The sequence below is a fragment of the Tympanuchus pallidicinctus genome, unplaced genomic scaffold (genome assembly GCF_026119805.1).
Source record: "Tympanuchus pallidicinctus isolate F22 unplaced genomic scaffold, pur_lepc_1.0 scaffold16, whole genome shotgun sequence".
In the NCBI taxonomy this organism is placed as follows: Eukaryota; Metazoa; Chordata; class Aves; order Galliformes; family Phasianidae; genus Tympanuchus; species Tympanuchus pallidicinctus.
In genome coordinates, this window is record NW_026294679.1 from 634,227 (window position 1) to 651,290 (window position 17,064).

General features: G+C 49.0%; 1 protein-coding gene across 15 annotated transcripts in view; it reads right to left on the reverse strand.

The window, feature by feature from the left end:
- The window catches only part of JAKMIP3 (Janus kinase and microtubule interacting protein 3), a 58,124-nt gene that overhangs the window by 28,104 nt on the left and 12,956 nt on the right, over positions 1 to 17,064 (reverse strand). For all 15 annotated transcript variants that reach the window (XM_052677018.1, XM_052677017.1, XM_052677012.1 and 12 more), the window contains exons 2-3: positions 3,066 to 3,247; positions 186 to 683 (exon numbers count right to left, since the gene is read on the reverse strand). In XM_052677018.1, the coding sequence (XP_052532978.1) occupies positions 186 to 683; positions 3,066 to 3,188 (621 nt within the window). In that variant the 5' untranslated portion in view covers positions 3,189 to 3,247. The remainder of the gene's footprint in view (positions 1 to 185; positions 684 to 3,065; positions 3,248 to 17,064) is intronic.

Consider the following 17,064-nt stretch of genomic DNA (forward strand, 5'->3'; position numbering starts at 1 on the left):
CATCCCAAGCAGGTTTAAAAAAAGACATTTGGACATCACTATTAGCAATCAGAAAATGGGTCTGGAGTAAGCTCCAAAAGCTTGGTTGCCCATCCTCATGCGTCTAAGCAGCCCAGCACTTTCATTGAACCGCTATCAAGAGCAAAAGCGTTAGTAAAAGCACTGGTACAGACAGCAACACATACCAGCCTGCGGATTTCCCTCTCACACTCCCTCTTAATCCTGGTGATTTCCTCTTGGTGCAGGTGATACACGCTCCTTATCTCTGCGGCTTTAATTTTGTCAGCTTGGATGACCATAGTCAGAGCCTCCTCCACTTGTTTCTTAGCCCCCTTAAGTTCCGAAATTTCCTGCTGCATTTTTATTTTCTCTACCTCGAAGCCCCTCTTGGCCTCCTCCTTGGCCTCTGTCAGCAGCACGGTTTTCACCTTGTCGGGAGCCCCGTCGCGCACAGCAGTCAGCAGGGCCTGGAGTCTCTGGATTTCGTTATCTTTAATTTTGATTACTCTGAGCAGTTCGGCCTCGTGCTGCCTCAGAAGTGCTTCCCGAACAGCTTGGAGCTCCTTCATTTTCTCTTCGTGAAGTTTGACTTTGAGCTCTGTGACCACCACTGTGCTTTTGTGCTGCTCGTGCTCTTTGATTTGCTTCACCTCCTGATTCTTCTCTCTCTCCAACTTGCTGACCTGCATGGAAAACCAAACAAGAGCAGCGTTTTTACGAACAAAATGATTACCAGAAATTCTGAGATAATCTAGGACAGATATGGATCACATTATTGTATCAGACCTAATGTTTTACATCTGTGCCTGGGAGAGCTGGTGCTACTGATGCAGGAGTACAAATGTCCTTTGTCTCAGCTGCTTTAGGAACCCTCTTCAGAAGAGCTTTTGGGTACCAATGGGATCAGCAGGCACTGCCTTGGCTGCTCTGACATCAGATCCATCCCTTAGCAGACCTCACTGCTCCCCCTGCCTTCATGCTGTATGCTTCAAAAAGAGAAATTTCCTCTCTTGAGGCATTTCATTTGAACAAAATGCACAATACGAAACCCTTTTCCTCAAGGAGAAGGCCTTTATGATTTGTGGGAAAGGTTCTTTGTGCTCCCACCTGCAGTGCTGCTGGACTCCAGGTCTGGCCCCATCAGATGGGGCCCTCGATGGGGCCCCAGTGCAGCCGGGGGTCTCAGGCACACCAGTAACACCAGGATCACATTTGTCACAGCCCTAACAGGATCCGTCCCCTCCCACGGAAGCACCAAATGTTCACCATGTAGCTACCAGAGCCAGTGTAGCTGCACGTAACCAAAACTGGTGGTGGCAATGGATAAAACTCTTCAAATGCAACTGGTCCTCTGTGTGCTGTGGCTATGAACCAGCGCACTTCAATGAGGCACTAAGTCAGAGATCCTTTCCTTTAATTCTGACCACAGTAGCAGTGAATGCAGCTGTGTGCATGGGGGGTTACACTTGCACACGCACCGGGAGAGCTGGTACTGCTGGCAGCAGCCACCAGTGGTGTCCTGGGGTACCAGTGTGCCACAGGTCCTAGGGGACCATATCCACCTCAGTGGGAGCAGGTTTGGCTCAGTGGCAGGCGTTGCAGTGCAGTGTATTCCAGCATGTATCTGCTGTAGCACTTGTGGCGTTTGCATACGTGACCACCTCCTTGAGCAGCTTTGCTCAGGGGCAGGGAGTGCAATTCCATTTGCTCTCTTTTCTGCTCCACGTTGTTTATCAGATCAGTCTGTGCATATATTCAAATGCCAAGATTAGGAAATGAATATTCGGTACTTTATAATTATTTACTTACTGGGAAAAAAAGGTCAGGTCAATTCTTTTTAGCGAAGCTGCGTTTGTCTTCCTATGGTGACACAATAAGGCTTCCTTGCTAAGAATATGTCTAAGTCTGTCTCCCAAATGAGAGCACTCTATAGAACTAAACAGTGCTGCTGCAAAGGAAAAACTGCAACGTTACAGAGAACTGGAAGAAAATAATTTGTGAATAGGAGAAAAGGAATCCTGACAGCTCAATAGAAAAGACTTTGTCAAGAAGTCAGCCTCAGTGGTAATCTCTGTATATTTTAATAATCCATTGCGGTCTCAGAGACTTCAGTTTGCCTGATTTAGTGCCCGAGAAGCATTAGCTGACATGTAAGTGTAATAAATTTCTGCAAGAAGCACAAAACCCAAGTGAACTAAGCACTAATATCCAAACACCACATGAGGCAAATGCTCAGAAACTGGACTAACATGTCTGTGATACAAGCTATGGACAGAATTATGTTTCATACACACCTAAGAATTAGCCAGCACCTTCCAGAGAAGTCTGAGCCCTTTACTTTCTGGGTCTCTGAAGAAGCCCTCCTGCCACATCCCATGGGGCTGCTCAGGCACAGACCTGAATGCAGCTGTCTGCACACGCAGGGAGGTACAGAAAGCCTGGCGACAGCTGCTGCGAAGCCCCAGACAGCAGAATTTCATCAGGTGCTTTTTCAGAGATGAATTCTGCATTGCAAATAACAAAATGTACCCGGCCACAGAAGGGTCAAATGATATTTCAGTTCAAAACCGTAGCAGGAACTCAATAGAAGCTACGATGAGAAGCCTTGTATCAAAAAAGGGGATGGCAGTGGGATGGAAAGCAGCGTCCTTGTTCTTAAAGCTGCAGACCCTGCTTCACCACGGAATTATTGATTGCCGCCCTATTGAAATGTATGAGTGTGTGTTGCCTTGGCCAACTTCCTTAAAAATTAGAATCGTAGCCTCCAGCGTCAGATCACGGGGCCGAATGATGCAGAGCACCGCGCTGCGCTCGCGGGCACTGCGTGCCTCTAGCGGGGCTGCGTCCCGGCGGCCACGCAGGGCTGATGGCTGCCGCGGGGCCGCGGCTCCGGCTTGGGAGCGGGGCGCCTTGTGCTGCAGCAAGGGGGAACCGCTTCCGAGCTGGATGGGAACGGGCCAGCTCGCTTCACACACGGTCGATCCCCGCTGGCCACGTGCTTCCCAAGGCACGGCAACGGGCTGCGCGCGAGGCGGAGGGCCGAGAGGGGTGGGAAGGAAGCACACCTTGCTCTTCTCCTGCTGGAGCTCGATCTGGATGTCGGTGAGCTTGGCCCGCAGCTCCTCGTTGGCGGCCTGCAGGGCGGCCAAGGCGTCGGGCCTGGCGCGGCTGCTGCCCCTCCTCGACATGGTGCGGCCCCGCGTCCCCCTGCGGTGCTGCTCCTCCGGCGCTACATCTTCTCAGCCGCCTGCAGGGAGGGAAGCAGACGTGTGAAGGCAGGGCTGGGCAGCGCTGCCGGGCGCCGGTGTCCCCTGTGGGCACTGCGTGGCTCTGCCCGGGCTGCGCACCACCGCCCTGTGACCATCCACAGCCAGGTTTATGGTCAATAAACGTGTCTGATAAATACGGGTTTGCCGCCACGAGGCGTCAAAGGACGGGCTGCGTGCCGGCATCTCGCCCCACGCTGTCCGAGCGGAGCTTCAAAGGCACGGAAACCCATCCGTGCCACGAGCTGCTGAGCCTTTCTCACTCCTCCGCCCGTCTCCCGTTGCAGGGAGGAGCGCAGAGCTGGGAGCTGGGATTCGGGAACTCGAAGCTCACACCTCCAGCTCAGGTGCTCCGCCTGTGGTGCGTGAGGCTGGCTGGAGCTCAGCCTGCGCTGCTGGGTGCACAGCACACTGTTTACACCGCTGGCTGTCATTGAAACGTTTCTCACCGTTTATCTCATCATTCACCTGCACTTTGCATTCACACAGCACGCAGGATGTGGACTGTGCTCTGTTGGACTCAATGATCCCGGATGCCATTCCTAGCCTTAGCAATGCCTGGCCTTCCACCTCCAGTCTCAAGGCACCCTCACTGCTCTGGCTGGGAAATCTGCTTCCAGAAAAATGTCTCACATAAAAAAGTTTGCTTTCCTCCAAATAACTTTAAGAAAGCAATGGTAAACATACTAAAAGTGATAGAAATAGCAAGAAGCTATAGGAACAAGCAGGGGTTGCACAAAGCCCCAGAAGCTCTCTGTGCCAGCACACATTTTGTTGTTTGGGAGCAAAGAGCAGAAAGGATGGCGCTTCAGAACACGATTGAAGGTTGAAGAATAACAAAAAATCTGATGAAAAATGCTTTGCTGGAGAAGTAACTTGCTAAGATAAAGCCAAACTGCAGACAGATTGCATGCATTCATCAGTTCCAAAATCCATTGGAATGCATTTTTAACTGTCACCACACTTCTGTTTTGAAATAACACTTTGTTTCCAAATTTTGGTGAATTCATACAATAAAACATACACAGAAAGCTCTCATTTGGAAAAGTATTCCCAGACTCCTTAACACTAACCTTATTAATGCAGATAAAAATGCTTTTAGACAATGACTTTGAATGCACTGAGACATTCATCTTGATTCCTAATGAAAAGCACAGTAGAGCAGCCCTAGTCCTGTCCAAGTGCTAGGAAGGAGGCTAAGCATTGCAGACAGCTGCAAAAGCAGAATAATAATAAATATAAATAACATCATAATGAAAGAAATCCAATTTATGTTCTAAGAGCAAACACTTGCATCCATGAGGAGAAAAGAGCAGACAGGGGCAGCCACCTCTGGTGCTACTTAACAGAGATGAGAAGGTAGGACAGGGCTGAGAGCAGCCGGGGGAGGTGGCCAAGTTTGGGAACAAATGGACAGAGGTGCTGGGTGATGGGGAGCACGGATGTGGAGGGGTGGAGGGAAAGAGCTGCACTGCTGCCAGGGGACCAAAGCAGGGCAGTGCGAGCAGCCTTAGCTCTGCTGTTTCCTGTGGTGGTGTTTGACTGCAGCCTCCATTTTTCTACAGAAAAAAAACAACATGTTTTTAGTAATTCAAAGAAATTAAAATGAAATAAATGTTGGATACACGCTACAAAATCTCTAAAGAGGTGGTGTAGATGTCCTTTGCGTTTGAAATTCCTGCTTGTTTCTGTCAGAAGATACACTGCGTCAGTGACTGCTCGAGAACAGAGGTATCTTCAAGCAGAAAATGGGGCAGTCCACAGCCCATGGCACTGAATTCCTCCTTCTGAGATGAATGAAGCATTTATGTGTATGACGACTTTCTTAAACAATATGTTGCAGTGATGGCTGCGGTCAGTGGAGTCTGGCTGCTCCACAACCCTGGCAAATGAGAAGCAGCGTAATCCAATTTTAACTGCTTATATGTGAATGTCAGAGAAATAACAGATTTAATGACAGTGATTTGTCAGAATAACTTACATCAGAACCTCTACTTCTGAAGGGCAAAAACTACAAGAACGTTTGCTTGTTCACAGAAAGCAAACTGAAGAAACTGGAACAAGAAAGCAAAGGGCAAAACTGTTAATAGAGGCACAGTAGAAGGAGCATGAGCCCAGCAGCTGCTTTGGGGGACAGCACACGGTCACAGCACAGAGCTGTCTGACACCCCCAGGGTGACAACTGAGCTACAATTAGCCTGTTCTGCTCTGTCCCATAGGAGCCTGGAAAGCTGGGTGCTGCCCTGAGCCCACGGGTGGCCACTTTTGGCCCAGATGGGGCTGCCCACATCTGGCATCCATTCCCCCAGGAATCAGAGTGAGAAGTTCGCTGCCAGCTCAGCTCTGGTCGCACAACACGTCCTGTAACACAAGGGAGGTGGCAACGGATGGGCACAGAACTGGAGTGCAGATCCCACAGGCTCCCATCAGATCAGTGCAGGCATGGAGCTGCCATCAGGAGCTTCCAATCTGGAATGCTAAGGCTTTAACAAGACTTCCCAGAGAAAAATCTGCTGCCTCACCACTACTTACTGTAATAAGACTGGTTCTGAAAAACTACGCAGAAATCGACGATTCTTTTTCTCTTTTAATTAAATCTTCAAGGCTGAAGAAAGGATATAATGATTAATCTTGAATGTAGCCAAGGAAAACATCAGAGGATTGAGGGATGCAGATAATCGGAATTTGATCAGCCTTGGTAACGATCTCTGCACAGGTACTGCTGGCACTGAGAGCTGCAGCACGATGGAGAAGCCACTCTGCATGCACATTGCAAGCTCCAAAACTTGTGAGGGAGGCAGGGAAGGTTTCCCAGAGGAAAGCACGCAAAAAGAATTGTGCTTCTCCAGCTTCCCAGAGGAAACATGGGTACATGAGATGTAGATCTGTGCAGAGCTACAGCAGGATGTATTATTGGGTATGACAGAGTGCAGACCCCCATGCCCAGGCCCAGGCTGGTGGGATGCCCTGCACATACAGAATCACAGAATGGCCAGGGTTGGAAGGGACCTCAAGGATCATGAAGCTCCAAATCCCTTGCCACAGGCAGGGCCACCAACCTCCACATTTCATAGCAGCCAGGGCTGCCCAGGGCCCCATCCAACCTGGCCTTGAACACCTCCAGGGATGGACGGGGCATCACAGCCTCTCTGGGCAGCTGTTCCAGCACCTCACCACTCTCTCTGTAAAGAATTTCCCCTCCTGTCATGGAAGAACATCCCTCCTGACATGGAAGATGTGGACCCTGGAGCACACAGAGAAGGAGGTGCTTCCTGCCCTGCTACAGACCTCAGTCTGTGTCCTTCCCTGAGAAGGAGGAGAGAGGGAAGGAAAATCAGCCTGGAACCAAGGACTGAGCATGTCAGCATTGCTAAATGCTCCCTTGTATGGTTTCACTTTAGTTTTGCCTCATTTTGTTCAAATCAATGAATGGTTAGTGAATGGTAGACAGATTTTAGATAATATACATTCATGGAACTCCACTGGATTCAGAGACACTCATTTCAAAGACAAGAAACAGTCAGGCTCCCGAGCTTCTAAATACAAACAAATTAAAATGCAGTATGAGCATTATATGCAATTACTGACCAGATTCGTTCACCTCTGTCAAAGTAAGGGACATAACCTGAGCTGCTGTTCACCTGCGAGGACATCGATTCAGAGAGCAAAGCAGCAAAAACCCTGCTGGAATTTACAGCAGAGACTTTGTGTGAGACAGAGCAGAGGCACCACAACGTTACAAAAACCCATTCCCTTGTTGCTGCTTATCCATGAAGACAGCGGCAGGGAGGGCAAACGAAGACACACAGCACCAACCACGGACCTGCCCACCTGTGGGCTTCTCAGGCTGACACACAGCAGTGTAAGGGATTAAAGGGGAAACCCCAAAGCAGTGTCATTATGGGCTGGTCTACACACAGAGCAGCCCTGCAGCGTTTGCCGTTCCAGCGATCAGGAAGGGATCACACAGCTCAGAACGGGGCGCTCAGGAAAAGCTGCCCTGCTTTCCCTGGAGATACGATGGGAAACTGGTCTGAACAGAGTGTGGCAGCTTTCTAGTGACAGCCCTGAGCTTCTGTGCCTGCTGGGGAACAAGCATCATTGTTGCAGAGTATGAAAGCGGTTATTTGTGTTTCAAAACCTTGTGGCCTTGTAACACTGAGACAGCGGTGCCGGCTGGTGCGTGCCTGCCTGCACATCAGCCATCTGCAGGCTGCTGGGACAGGGCCAGGCGTGGGGGCATATTGCTCCCAAATACTGGGAGAAAAAGAACCCATAAAAGTATTTCCAAGGTAACAGCATCATCCGTACATTGATATCATCACAGAATCACAGAACGGCCTGGGTTGCAAAGGAGCACAATGCTCATCCAGCTCCAACCCCCTGCTGTGTGCAGGTCACCAACCAGCAGCCCAGGCTGCCCAGAGCCACATCCAGCCTGGCCTTGGATGCCTGCAGGGATGGGGCATCCACAGCCTCCTTGGGCAACCTGTGCCAGTGCCTCACCGCCCTCTGGCGGAAAAACTTCCTCCTCATCTCCAACCTCAACCTCTCCTGTCTCAGTTTAAAACCACCAAAGAGTTTTCCTTTCTGAAGAAGGAATGCAAACCCTGCTGGCTCTGTTCTGCTCTGACAGCTGCAGGTGAGCGGTGCTCCAAGGGGCCGAGCTGGGGTGTGCACAGCTGGGACAGCAGGCAGCATGGCAGGACATGGAGCTTGTGGTCCTGGGAAAGAATGGGCAGGAAGCACTGCCTGTGACAGAGCCATGTCACATGGGCAGATCTCCTTTTTTTTCCAGCAAGTTCTGTAGCTGGGCATCTTTAAGATCTATCAGCAATAAGGCCTTCGTATTTTTGATGCTGGGAGAATATAGTATGTGTATGATTCCTGACATGTTTGATATTGAAAATGGCATTAATAATGCATCATACGCTGCCTCCAGCAAGGGCTCATCATTCTTTTGGCTCCTGACTTGGAATCCAGACATCAAGGCTAATTGGAAAACATGTTTTCTAGATAACAGTTTCTGAAATCAAGGTTTCACCACAACTTAAAATAAATGAGTAAATTGCAACCCAGTGTATCATGGAATCACAGAATGGCCCGGGTTGGAAGGGACCCCAACGATCATGAATCTCCAAGCCCCCCCAACACATGCAGGGCCACCAACCTCCACATTTCACAGCAGCCCAGGCTGCCCAGGGCCCCATCCAACCTGGCCTTGAACACCTCCAGGGATGGACGGGGCATCACAGCCTCTCTGGGCAGCTGCTCCAGCACCTCACCACTCTCATAGCAAAGAACTTCCCCCTGACATCCAACCTCAATCTGCCCTCCCTCAACTCCAAACCATATTTGTACTTTAAGCAAAACAAACTTTTGCACTCTGCCTATAGGCTCTCATGATGAAGAGGCTCTTTTGCTCTTTTAATCTCTTCTCAGCTTGGAGCAGCCCCCACACCTGACAGAGGATGCCAACTATCAGCTCACACAGCTCAGCACTGTAACCCAGGCTCTCATTTTCTGGACTCTGCAACAGAAACTTCCAAGGATGTTACCATGAATTTTTCCTAATTTTCATGAAGACTTAAATTTTAGCCCTAATCTATCTGATAAATTCAGCACAGTTTTGCCACCCAAAATCTATGTTTTCAGTGCATAAATGTTTGTCACAACAAGTATGTGGCTTACCTGCAACATGAGGAGAAGAAGAGCTGTTGGAAATGCCATGGTAAAGCACAGCGAGCAGGCAGTGAGCCTTTAAAGCCCCGAGATCAAGAATTGCCAGGACACAAATTGTCATGCACACAGAGTTATGCTGGTATTCAGCTCATGCATGCTATGAGGATCTTTGTCTTTATGCTGTTGATATAATTGCTTAACTGAGCTGAGTTTGATTTTAAATATGTATACATATTTATATATATGTTTAACGAGATCAAATGCAGGTAACCCAAACTTCCAAAGGAGTGTATCTGTCTTAATCACACTTCTGCTGAGAAAATGTCAGGTTTAAAGCCAAATCTCACGTGAATTTGGGTAGAAGACAGCAGAGCAGGGAGAAGCCTTGCAGGCAGGACAGGAGTTTGGGGCGCAGGAGCCTTGTGCTCAGCAGCCTCCTTCCAGACAAGTGCCACGTGAGTGGGAAACTGCATCTCGTCTTGGAGATTTCAGCTCCAAAAAGAGGTGGTGCCCTCTAATTTGTGCCAACAAATCCCTGGTGGTCTACCTTATTTATCAACAGGAGGCTGTTCCAGAGCACATCTCAGTCCCCACCATGAAAAACAAGCAAACAGCCGTCTAGGCTGTGCCTTTCAAGAAAGAGCATGCAGTAAGAAAGGAAACAAAGCCACAAAACCCCACAGCAATGGGTTCCTGCAGCTGGAAGTCCATCCTGGCCGTTGCTCAGGATTAGATCAGTGCCAGCTACAGCTTTAACAGACACATGCCAAATCCTACCGGCCGCAGTCTGTCCCCAAAGATTAATCCTCAGCCATCGTTAGCTTCCACTCACTGATGGCCAGGCCAAGGTCACAAAGTCCACAGCAAAATCCTGGCCCCTGTCAGCTACACACACATAGCTTACATACATGCACACACAGCCTGTGTGTGATTATGTAATTACCTGTCTGCTTCACATCCGCACTGACCTTTCATCTTAAATGTTACAGCCATTTGTGGGGTTTCTTTTCGTGTGCTTATGTTTTTTAAATGCAGAACGTAACTGGGAGTCACATCTGTGAGCAGCATGGTTTACAGTTACATTAATAGCATGTAAGGACCAGAAGGCATAGTTGTTCCCAAATCCCAACACACAGAACTGCCATTGTAACACAAGTTTGATATTGCCTGAGCAGGACACCTTTTTTGCTCTTATATCTCCTATGGCTAAATTGTTAAAGAAATTAACAAAAAATAGAGGCGGTGGCTGATAGGTAGGAAGTTAATTTTTCTTTTTTCCTTGGATACTCTGCAGTACTTTGTGTACACAAATCCATCGGGGTGTTACAATAGCAGTGCAATGCACACCCACCCGAATGCCCAGCTAACCTAGAGCAGCTCGCAGTAATTTCACAGATCTCCCTGGGATTATTACTGAGGGATGCATTTCAAACTTAATTCTCTCAGCTTAATGCTGTGTCACTGCATTATCTCGATCACAAGCAGTCTGCACAACCCATCCACTTCCCCGAGGAATTCATTCCTGTGTGATGAACCACAGGCAACTGCAACACAGATGGCATCGCGTGACCCGAAAGCACTTCATGGCAGCGTTTTGAGCACGTCATTAATATCGCCAAATAATTGTTTAATGGTGCTTCTCCAACCCTCTTCTGTGCAAACACACAACACAGCTGGACTGCGGAGCATCAGGTGGCATTTCACTGCAGTGCAATCAGAAAAAGATTCCAGTTCTTGCAGCTATTCAGTTGATGAATGAGATTGTAAATAGCAGGCTGTACCGTGGCAACAAACAGCACTGCACTTCAGATTTCAGAAACACGACCAATTTCCAGAGTGACTCATCCTCAGCCAATGTGCCATCGAGGATCAGGCAGCATGGGAGGATGCTGATGGCAGGTGGGACCTTTCCTCAGCCTGACTCTGGTTTTCCAAGAGAAAAAATGGATTTTTAGTTGGAGAATTTGTTTCATTTGTAACCAGATATGTGCCCAGTTCTACGCTAATAGAAAGACATTTAACAGCAGCAAACAAGAACTTGCTAGGAAGTCTACTACAAGTTGTTAGATGCCCATAAGCTCTAATGCTGCCTGCTCATGTCCCAGAAGCTTATTCTTTGAGGGTCAGATTATTTCAAACCTGTTTTTTCATCGGTTTAAATTGCCACATCTTGGCAATTGCTGAGGTCCCCTCCCCAGTCTCAGCCCACCTCTGTCCCCTCGTTTAGCAGGCAGCACAATGCTTGGCCCATAAGCTGGTTAAGAAAGCAGAAATTGGATCAAAACAAGAGTACTGCTGGCGGTGTGTCTGAGGGTGTCGGCGTGGGATGGGGGTGCACACTGTGGGCCCCACTGCACTGCATGGAGCTCAGCTCTGATCCTCTGCCACGAGCATCTGAAAGGGTCCCAGGGAAGGCTGGGGGTCCCAGTGCCCATGGAATCAGGTCTGGGCTTGCTGGTGGGGAGATGGGAAAGACCTTGGGAAAGACCAAGAGAGCTTTGGATGAATTCTGGTAAAAGGGAGATGTTCTGTATTGCAGTCACTGGAGGACAGAGGGCTGCCCTTCACATCATGCAGGCTACTAGCAGGAACACTGCTGGAAAGGATGGAACCTAGAGTGATATCCAATTTAGTAATGATCTGTGAGTTCAGAAAGGAGAAGCTGTTTGAATGTCACATTACTGCGACTGCAGATTTGTCACTGAGCATCACAGCACGGGGCTTCTTAGCACTGGAAGTGGGCAGCACCCAGCTGACCTCAGCACAGGAACTGGAACTGGGGCAGCAAAACTATAACAAACGCAGCTGTATTGATATGCATTGTTACCCAATTAGCTGGGATAATTGTAGGTACACAGGTTTCTGACACATTACAACATAATAGCATATGGCTGGGAATAGATGAAAGCTGTTGCTGGAAATTGTGTGCTCTGGGCTATTCGCATCCTGAATCTCACCGACGATCTCACATGAACCCAAATGAACTGCGATTAAGAACTGCTGTAATCTGAAATAGCTGGGGGCAGATCTAAGTGGAAACCAGAAGTCCTTCGGATCTTCAAACCTGAGAAGGGGGACTGAACCTACCGTGGGTGTCCCTGGGGACAGCAGGCACCGCCTGCACCCATCTGCTGCAGCTCCTGCCCTGGGAGCTGCCCTGGGCTGTGTGATCTGCCCAGCACTCAGCAAGTGGGCTGTGCTCCTCAGTGCTGCTGAGTGCTGTGGACAACCAGAACACACTGCTCCGTAACATGGCATGTTTCAATGGTGCAGAGCACCTGCCAGGAGGACAGAGAGGCGCTCAGCAAACGGAAAATGATTAATGCAAAAAGGAAAAGGAGCTTGCGGGGAGAATGGGGCAGCAGGATGAGCGCAGCACTTTGACAAACCTTTCTCTTTTTGTGCCTGCTTCTGGCACCTAAAGGCCCCTTTCAGGCAATTGCTTTCTGGCAAACGAACCGCCACCCTGGGAGCAGAATGCTGGCCTCCTCCATACAGCACCCATGGGTGCTCAGTCTGCAGGGCTCTGTGTTCATCTGTGCTCCCAAGCTAAGCCACAAACATGTGCGTGCTATGATCCATGTGAGGTAATTGTTATCTGCCTGACATTTCCAGCTACAAGGAAACAAAATGAGTGCTTTAAATTAAATTTGAAGAAATGAATAAGGTTTAAACAACAGCAACAAAACCAGAAAAACCCTGAGTCATTCCAGGCCTCAGAAGATGACTGAATGACGTCTTGAAGGCAAAATGCCCTCCCAGGGAATGGAATGGGGAGAATACCAAACCCTGCAGCAATGGAGCGTGTGGTCCTGAGCGCAGAGCACAGCAGCTGTGGGGCAGGGGCTGCTGTGGGGCTCCCTCATTGCTGCTGACCATGGCAACGTGACTTCTGCTCGGAGGGGGTTCTGGGTTCTGCTTTAAGCAGATGCACATGGCAAGGAATTTTTAAGCTGTAAACTGATTTTTTTCTTTAAAGCTGACTTGATCCATGATGCCGCAGCAATCATTCCGGTCAGTTTTGTTAGCTTGCAGGTATCCATTTCTCTGCAGTTTCATGGAACAGAACAGTCAGGGAGTTGAGAGTTCCATTCGGCAGGGCAGAACCAGCCCACCTAAAGCAGGGCCAGGAATCCATTCCTTTAGGGAAATGTTTTTTTCAGCACAGGAGCTCTGTCATCTTTTAAATGTTTTCTTTAACCAAGACTAGCTGCCAGAAATGGTCTGACTTCAATGGAGAATCACATCCATTTTGTGCACGTTGCCATATTCAAGATACAACTGCAGAGTTACAAAGAAGGGTGACGTAAATCAGAATCATAGAATCACAGAAGCCTAAGAGTTGGAAGGGGCTCTGCAGGCTATCTAGTGCAACCCCCTGCCCTGAACAGCGACACCAAAGCTGGATCAGGTTGCCCAGAGTCTGATCCAGCCTGGCCCTGAAAGTCTCCAGGGAAACTGCATCCACCGCATCTCTGTGCAGCCTGTTCCAGTGCCTCACTGCCCTCACTGTACAAGAGGGCCACGTTTTACAATTGAGTCTTCTAATGCTTCACTAAATGTAAGAAGCAATAAATGTACAGATAAATTGAGTGATCAACTCAGAAGGCAGTTCATCCAAAAAAGATGAGTGCTGTACAGCCTCCTGCAAGCAGGACCAATGACAAACATGCGTTAAGGTTTACAGCTCCAACAGCACCAGGAGGCTCACACGCCTTCCACCTGCCCTCAAGAGACATCCGATATTCAAAGGCAAGAAGTAAAACCAACCACATCAGTGTATCTGCTGCCACGCTGCATGCAACAGACCAGAACTGAACAGCAGCTTGGAAATGTGCTCTGTGTCAGCAGTGAGCTCCCAGTGGCACAACGGCACCAACAGTGGCTGCCTGCTGCAGAGCTGAGGGTTGGTTTAACCGAGCCAGGAACAGAAAACCCCACACTTCAACACAGGGTGCTAACGTAATTAATGGGGTGTAAGCAGAATGTTGGCTGTTCTTCTACAGCTGAATCCTACAATGCAAAGTGAAATGTGCCACCCCCACCCCGATGAGATTATTTCAATGAAAAGCCCCCTACAGATCATCTGCAAGGAAATGCATGTTGCTAAGCACCTTCCTATAACAGACCAACTTGTCTTCTACATCAGGTTCCCAGTATTTCCATTTAGAAACCAGTGGTGTAACGTGACAGCTCCAAGTATCTGATGCTATGACAAACAGTGAGAAAGACCTCATCTCTCAGCTAGGCCAAACATGGCTTCAAAATACAATATCAGCAACCCCAAACCTTACAGCCTGTCCCCAGGTGAGCTCTGGTCCCAAACACCTTTTTGTAGTCTTGGACTTCTGTGGTTCATCCAATAGAGAAGAATAGATTTAGCACCAGTGCTTGACCTCTGAGTGCTGCTCAAGCATGGGAATTGTCCAGATTTGCAGCACTGTCCAAATGAAAGAAAACAGAGATAAAAGAACACACACAAATAAAATAGAAAATGGATGTTTCCAGTTTCTAAAGTCAAATGTCGAGAAGTGACAGACTGGAGCCCAGTGTCAGCTGGTGCATCCACTGCCCAGCATCACTGCGTGGGTCTGTCATGTCTGTTTCTGATAGCTTAGTTTCCCAACTTGCTTTTAATTTCCCACAAGAACATGCACATCTATAGAACGAGCCCTTTTCTTTCCAATAGCTGCTAACCCTTAGATGCTTAATTATTGGTTACAGATTGAAACTGTTCTGTTGCACTCAAGGAGTACCTGGGTACCAGAAGGAACATGAGTCTGCCTTGCTTAAAGGCTGCCACTCACTCTCCCTTTCTATCACTGGAGCTCATTTATCCATCCCAAGGACCTATCCCACATCAGTGCCGTGGCCTTTTTTAGCCTGCACAACACCAGGTGCCAAAATGCTCCACCAAAAGGAAACCTGCAGCACCACATGGGCTCTTCTGGGCCATAAACACCAGGAACGAAGTCACCCATTCCCAAATGGAATCTCCTGGGAGCAACGCCAGCCAGTGTCCCTCCCAGAGATTTGTTCAGGCTGGAAACAGCGCTGGCCTTGCTTTTCATTGTGAAAAATGCAGTTATCACCAAGTGGTGGAACCCTCTGACAGAACTCTCTGCCTACAGACAGGGCGCAGCTACAGAAGAGCTCTTTCCTTATTATTTGTTCAGTGGCTAATGGCAGAATCCCAGCATGATGGGTTGGAAGGGACCTCAGAGCTGCACAGCCTGCCAAGGGCTGAGTGCCCCCTGGTTCTGGCTGCCCTGGCCTGGCTGTGACCTGGGGCTCCTCCAGGGATGGGGCACCCACAGCTCTGGGCAGCAGTGCCAGGGCTTCACCATGCTGAATAGTACTTAAATTCGGCATTTCCCATCTGGCAGCCCTCTGCACTCACTCCTCCAGAGAATATTGCTTCTCACAAGCCTGTGCTGCACCACTCCTAGTTAGGAGGATGCACCCTCCTGGCTCCCGACCTCCTGGCTGACCCTCGCCCTTGGCAGTGAGCAGCAGCCTGTGCTCAGTGAAACCTTGCAGGTAAACACATGTGTACAGCATGAGAGTGCAAATCTGAGTCTCAGTTCCATGGTGTATGCTTAAAAGCTGGGTGCTAAGCAATCAGCTGCTTAAGAAGATTTGGTAAGACGAAGCTTAAGCAACTCATCATGTACAGGGCACAGAATCAGAGGGGGAACAGCCATTGGGATGGACAGTCCCAGCAAAAGGGCTGCCTGGACTGGAGGTGGGCTGGCAAAGTTTGGGACCCTGGTGGCAACCTGTGGAAAGAGTGGACAGGCTATCATAACCTGCTGATAACAGAGGATTATCTAGGTCAATCGAGATGAGGGAGGGATATAAAGCAAGAAGAAGGAAGAAAAATTTAAAACAATAAGCACAGAAAATTAGGTAACTAAGCAACGCAAGATTCAATATGAAAAGTACAAGATAATCTATATTTAAAAATACAATTTGGCATACCCTGCAGACAGAGGTTTAGAAGGAAAGATCAAGCCATCACTGGGGACATCTGGTGTGTAGCAGCAAGGTAAACAAGGTATTAGATTGCAATAGCAGGAGATAGGAAATAAGATGGAAAGCATTGCAATGTTGCAGGAAGGCAGTCATTATCACACCAACACTCATCTGAAACAAAAGGTACAGCCAGGAGATAAATGACCAGGATCCGTGATTTGTGCAAGAGACATTAAGCAGGCAGTTATAAATTATTGATGTTATGAGAGTGAGAACAACTGTTCTGATTTTTTTCCACAATACTGCAAGGACAAGAAATACCCAACATTATTAAGGGACACTGGCAGGGGACAGTTATGGGTTTTGCAGAGGAAAGCTGCACCTTCCCTTTTGCACTGTGCTCTGCAGGCAACAGCAGCACGCCCTGCCCTGCTGCTCCCATCAGCCAGGCAGCACCAGCACAATGCCACGCTGCTCCAAGGCTCTGCAGCCCTGTGGCACCTGCAGGGCACAGCTTCCAGCCCTGCACACCTGTCTGAGCCTCCATAGGGTGCTGTTGGACTGCTCTGTGCTGCCTCCGTGAACCTTAGCATTGCTGGGTTGGTGAGCAGTGGGTAACAGAGCCCCAGCAGCACTGGTAGGAGAACAGCCTGCAACACCACGGTGTGGAGTGGCCTTCTGCAATGGCACAGCAGTGTGGAAGAGGACTGTCCCAGTGCACAGAAATGCACCTGCAGCAGCTGAGGAGCACTGCAGCGAGCGCCCTGCTCCGTTACATCTCCATCAGCAGATACTGAAAGGAACACAGGAAATATCAATATAATTATGCAGCCTTTGTATTGCGCTGCTCACTGCTGTGATTGGGTTCTGGCGTTTTTTGTGGCTGTTTTGAAGGGGCTTGCAGCACAGTCACTGCAGTTTCTCTTCCCTTGCAGCAGTGGGCCCTGTGGTGAGCTGCCCCAGCACTCAGCTCTAGGCATACAACCCCTCTTGCATGCTCTTTTATTTCTTTAAAACATTCTCCCCACAGAACCCAGATTCCTCCAGAAAATAGTGGAACCCAAAGCTCACCACAGGGCTCCAGCTGCATCCTCACTTGTTCCAACAAGATCATCGTTCTGATTCCTTCTTGCAGCTTCCC